The sequence below is a fragment of the Mesitornis unicolor genome, unplaced genomic scaffold, assembly GCF_000695765.1.
Source record: "Mesitornis unicolor isolate BGI_N332 unplaced genomic scaffold, ASM69576v1 scaffold32222, whole genome shotgun sequence".
In the NCBI taxonomy this organism is placed as follows: Eukaryota; Metazoa; Chordata; class Aves; order Mesitornithiformes; family Mesitornithidae; genus Mesitornis; species Mesitornis unicolor.
Window position 1 is genome coordinate 341 of NW_010169024.1, and position 5085 is coordinate 5425.

The following is a 5085-nucleotide window of genomic DNA, read 5'->3' on the forward strand; positions in this document are numbered from 1 at the left end:
CTCCTCCTCCAGCCGCAGGACGGTGGCCTGGAGCTCGGCTCCTTTCGCGGCGAGGTTGGACACCTCCTGCTTCAGCTCTTCCAGCTGGCAAGAGGAAAAGAGGGTAAATAAAACACCCATTCCTTGAGCTGCACCCAACACCTTCACCGCAGACCCATGTGCCTCTCAGCACTCCCTTTGCCTTGCGCTCGCTGGCACCAAAAGCCTTTTCTCCCTCCACAGCCAACCCAAGCTACAGGAGACCAGGGCAGCCTGCAGCTCCCTAGGTGTGATATTCCCAAATCCAGCACAAAAAGGGGTCCCCATAGGGTGCTCAGCCCCACAACCCCCACCCAACGGCAAAGAGCAGCTGGCTCTGCCTCACACAGCTTTGCCATGCGCCCCCCAAGCACTCCCCAGCCAGTTTTCCATCCCAGCCCTTGCTGTAGGAGCCCGAGGGGCTCTCGAGACCTGGCCATACCTTCAGGACGTCGCCCATGACCTCTCCCTTCTCCTGGGCGCTGCAATCGCGCAGCTTGGCCAGCTGATCCTCCAGCAGTGAAACCTTCCCCTGGAGGATCTCGATCTTCTCCTCTGAGCATTTCTGGGGACAGAGACACAAGACTGAGCACGAGGCGAGGGAGCCAAGCAAGAGGGGTGCAGTCACCCCACTTTAATCCACATCAAGCTCTCCAGCAGCTTTATCTCAGCAGGTTCAGGGTTTCTCTCCTCCCGTCCTGCCATGGAGATCCCATTCCAGGAGCAGCAGGGATGGGCAGGAGGCAGAGTAGGGGGTCCCCCTCACCTTCTCCTGCAGGGCAGCGCGCAGCTCGCTCTCCAGCTGCCCCTGTTTTTCCTGTGACTGCTCCAGGGCGGCGTTGTGCTCCTCCGAGAGCTCGTTCAGGGCTTCCTGCAGCTGCACCAAGTGGCTGGCGATCTCCCGCAGCTGCAAAGGGAAAAAATACCCATCAGAGAGCACCCAACGCTGCTCAGGGCTCAGCTCCTCTCCCCTTTCCCCCATCACAGTTTCCCTTCAGATGAGGATTTGGAACCCAAGGCAGGCTCAGTCGCTGGGTCAAGGCCATGTGAAGCCATACGCAGCCCCAGCATCGCCATCAAATCCATCCCCTGGGGCTCATCTCATCCCCTGCAGGGACGTGGAGGGGACACAGCGCCCCGTACCTTGAAGGAAAGGTCCCCGTTCTCCTCAGAGAGCTGGTTGATTTTTCGGTCCATTTGGCCTTTTTCGGTCTTCAGGTCCTGGCACTGCTTGAGGGCCTCGTGCAAGCGCACCATCAGGCTGTGGGAAAGGAGGTCGTTAAAGCAGGGTCGTTAAAACAAGGTCATTAAAGTAAGGAGGGTGAGGAGATCGCAGCTGGATAGGGCTGAGAAAATCCCAATACCGAGGGATCTCTGCGCCGTGGGGAGAAACCGCCAGAAATTCAGCAAAGCAGAGCGGGGATAAGCGATGTTTGAGCCCACTCCGAGGGCAGAGGCCGCAACAGGGCTCTGCAAACTGAAGTAAGTGAGGAGAGGACAAAAAGAAAGGCACGGCACCTGCCCGGGCATCCTGCCCAAGTAAACAACGCCGCTGTGCAGGGACGGGGCAAAGAGTGGGGGACAGCCCAGCAGGCGACAGAACTGGAGCGCGTGACACAGCCCGGTTCAGATCTGATCAAATTGGATCAAACTGGAGGGCCGGCAGTTGGGGCCGGTAGCGATAGAACAAGGGGTGATGGTTTTAAACTGGAAGAGGGGAAATTTAGACTGGATATTAGTGAGAAATTATTTACTGTGAGGGTGGTGAGGAACTGGCCCAGGTTGCCCAGAGAAGCTGTGGGTGCCCCCTCCCTGGCAGTGCCCAAGGCCAGGTTGGACGGGGCTTGGAGCAGCCTGGGCTGGTGGAGGTGTCCCTGCCCATGGGGGTTGGACTGGGGGGGCTTTGAGGTCCCTTCCCACCCACGCTGTGATTTTACAACCCCCAAAGCCACCTCTGCAGAGAGCCACAAGAAGCTTTTCCCTCCCCCTTGTTTTGTGCACTGCCGGGGAAGAGACAGAAAACACAGAGCCGAGGGACACGACAAGGACCCAAAATGGGGAACAGGCCATTCCCACAGGATCACCTCTCGTTCTTCTCCCTCAGCTCTTCCATCTCCCTGGGCTCCAGTTGGTCGGCCGCTTGCTTCTCGTTGAGCAGCGTCAGGCGGTCGATGCGCTGCTGCATCATGGAGATCTGCGCCTCTGCGGAGGGCGGCGAGAAAGGGCCCGTTACCACCTCTGTGTGTCCCCTGAGCCCCCTCACGGCACAGCAGAGCTCAAGCCATCTGTGAGGGATGCTCAGAGCTGTTCCAGCAGCATCAGAGCTGTCTTGGCTCCCATCAGCAAGACTCTGCTTCCAAATTAACGGGGAAGGCTCCCCTTGCGCCACCACGGAGCCAACCCCGAGCTGAGCTCGCTCAGGGTCCATCAGGATGGACCGCGCATCCATAGCGGGGTCAAGATCGTAGCAAAGTCACAGAAACCAGAGGAGATCTGAGCCCCCCCGTGCCCCAGGAGGTCCTGGCAGCCGCCCTCACCCTTCTCCGTGACGAGTTTGCGGTTCTCTGCCAGCTCCACCTCCAGCTCGTCCCGGTTCTCCCTCTCGGAAGCCAGTTGCTTCTTCAGCCGCCGCAGCTGGAACTGGGGGGTCTGCATCACGTCCCCCATGGGGGAGGATGGGGGGCCGGGCAGCGCGCTGCGGAGGAAAATTCGGTTACCCAGAGCCCACGGCACAGCCAGAGCCGCTCGGGTTCAGAGTAAGGACTTGGACGCCTCTCGTCTCGACCGCGCTAACATCAGCCTCGAAGGGTTGGGCACGAGTGTATAAAGCCACTGCCAAACCCAGGGCCAAGGGAAGGCTCTGGGGGTTTGGGGAGGCCGGGCTGGCATTGCTGCTGGATGTGCTATAGAGGTTTGAGTGCTCTGCGTGGGGCTGTGGCGCGAAGGGAGATGGAGGCTTTCACAGAGTCGTTTGGTTGGGAAAGACCTCAAACATCATCGAGTCCAACCAGGACCTGGCCACCACTAAACCATGGCCCTCAGCATCTCATCTGCCCGGCTTTTAAATCCCTCCAGGAATGGGGACTCCACCACCTCCCCGGGCAGCCCCTGCCAGTCCCTGACAACCCTTTCAGAGTATAAATTTTTCCTCACATCCAATCTAACTCTCCCCTGGTGCAACTTGAGGCCATTTCCCCTTGTCCTATTGCTTGTCACTGGGGAGAAGAGACCAACACTCACCTCTCTACCCCCTCCTTTCAGGAGCTCTAGAGGGGATAAGCTCTCCCCTCACCTCCTCTTCTCCACTTGAACCCACAGCTGCCTCAGCTGATCCCCATCATTCGGGTGCTCCAGACCCCTCCCCAGCTCCCTTGCCCTTCTCTGCCCATGCTCCAGCCCCTCAATGTCCTTCTGAGAGTGAGGAGCCCAAAACTGACCCCAGGATTCGAGGGGCTGCCTCACCAGTGCCCAGCACAGGGGATGATCCCTGCCCTGCTCCTCTTGGCCACTGTCCATCCCCAGATTACCCCCCAGCAGCCAAGAGGCTGGGGACCTACTTGTTGGCGGAGGAGGAGGAGGAGGAGGCGATCTTTTGCAGCTCCAGGAACCGCACCTCTCGCTTGTGCGGGAAGGAGAGCAGTGGAGAGTGCTCCTCGGAGCTGCTGCCGGACGAGGAGAGCGGCGCTGCAAAGGGAGAAGCAAGTTAATACCAAAAAGGAAAGGTTTAGCAGCCGAAATCCTGCAAATTCCAGCAGGGATGGATCAGAGAAAGCCATAAACCTGCCTCACATCCCCATCCCGGCAGGAATAATACACAATAAACCCCTGCTTTAAAGAAGAGCTCACAGGGAACCACTTCACGGTGCTGGGGTGAGGGGACCTGGACGGTGTCACTGCTTTTATGGCAAAATAGGGGTAAAAAAAAAATCAATGTTTTGATGCTCTAGAAAAGGATCAGCTGTGCCAGCTGATTGTAAAGATGCCAGCGGCGCTCAGCCCTCGCAGTGTCCCCCACTGCCGCTCTCTGCAGGGTTTTGGGCTGTTTCTGTCCCACTCCGAGCCGGCATTTGGATGTCACCACAGCAAACATTAAGTGGTGGCTCATATCAAGGAGTTGTGTTGGTCCAGCGAGGAGAAAAACACCCCCAGTGCCTGCCTGAGGCTCACCTTTCCTCAGCAGAAACATCTCCAGGTTCTCATTCAGGCTCTCCTCGTTGTCCAGCACGAATTTGAGGATGGCTGCGAGCTCAACCTGCATCAGAGGAGCAGCGGAGTCAGCAGCTGGCAGCCTCTGATCGCCCACGGTACCGCAGTACTCACCCCTGCCCCCCAAAACACAAGGGCAGGTCTGGGAGCACCCGCAAAAGGCACCTTCAGGAGCCCAGGAGGAGTTACCTGAGTCTTGTAGTCAAACTCATTCCAGTCCCCGGGGCTCTTGCAGCTCATGGAGGTGTGGTACAGCAGCAGCACAGCCACCTGGAAAAGGAGGCAGGAAAGCGTCACCCACCCCATGGCGGTCACCTGCGCCGAATCGCGTGCATGTCCCGCGCCCTTTGTTACCTTGGCCAACGCCAGCTCCTCTCCCTCCAGCAGCTGCTGCGCCAAAACCAGGTTCTCCGCTGCCGATTTGTGCTTGCAGTGCTCTGCGGGGCGATTCCCAGTCACCCCATGGGTGTCCGTGCGGGTGTCCCCCATGGTGAGGGGCTGGGGGGGGCAGCGCGATGCAGCCCCACATCAAGGAAAAGGTGCACGAGTGGGGCTGGGGTCTGGAGCTGAGCCCCCCCTCCATGCTCTGCGGTTAACTCTAATGGGGTTTCTTTTATTCCACCCCCATAGGAATTTAAGGCCCCAGCCTCTTCCCCTCGCTTCTCTGTGCCTGTTGTTCCTCCACCACCAGCACAAACCCATGGAGGATGGAATACGGGGTGGGATTGCAACATGGGATGCAGGATGGGATAAGGAGGGGGATACGGGGAGGATTACAACGTGGGATGCGGGGTGGGGATGCAGGGTGGGATTACAACGTGGGATACAGGGTGGGATATGGGGTGGGATTACAACGTGGGA

The 5085-nt window shown here is 58.7% G+C and overlaps 1 protein-coding gene across 1 annotated transcript in view; it reads right to left on the reverse strand.

Annotated features, from left to right (window-relative positions):
* Window positions 1–4713, reverse strand: part of NUMA1 (nuclear mitotic apparatus protein 1) — a gene marked incomplete at its 3' end in the record, with an annotated part of 5026 nt that extends 313 nt beyond the window's left edge. The window contains exons 1-10 of the mRNA XM_010179233.1: window positions 4579–4713; window positions 4414–4494; window positions 4186–4270; window positions 3576–3702; window positions 2556–2713; window positions 2103–2220; window positions 1162–1279; window positions 785–925; window positions 461–583; window positions 22–84 (exon numbers count right to left, since the gene is read on the reverse strand). Coding sequence (XP_010177535.1) covers window positions 22–84; window positions 461–583; window positions 785–925; window positions 1162–1279; window positions 2103–2220; window positions 2556–2713; window positions 3576–3702; window positions 4186–4270; window positions 4414–4494; window positions 4579–4713 — 1149 coding nt within the window. The remainder of the gene's footprint in view (window positions 1–21; window positions 85–460; window positions 584–784; window positions 926–1161; window positions 1280–2102; window positions 2221–2555; window positions 2714–3575; window positions 3703–4185; window positions 4271–4413; window positions 4495–4578) is intronic.
* Window positions 4714–5085: the final 372 nt, after the last annotated feature.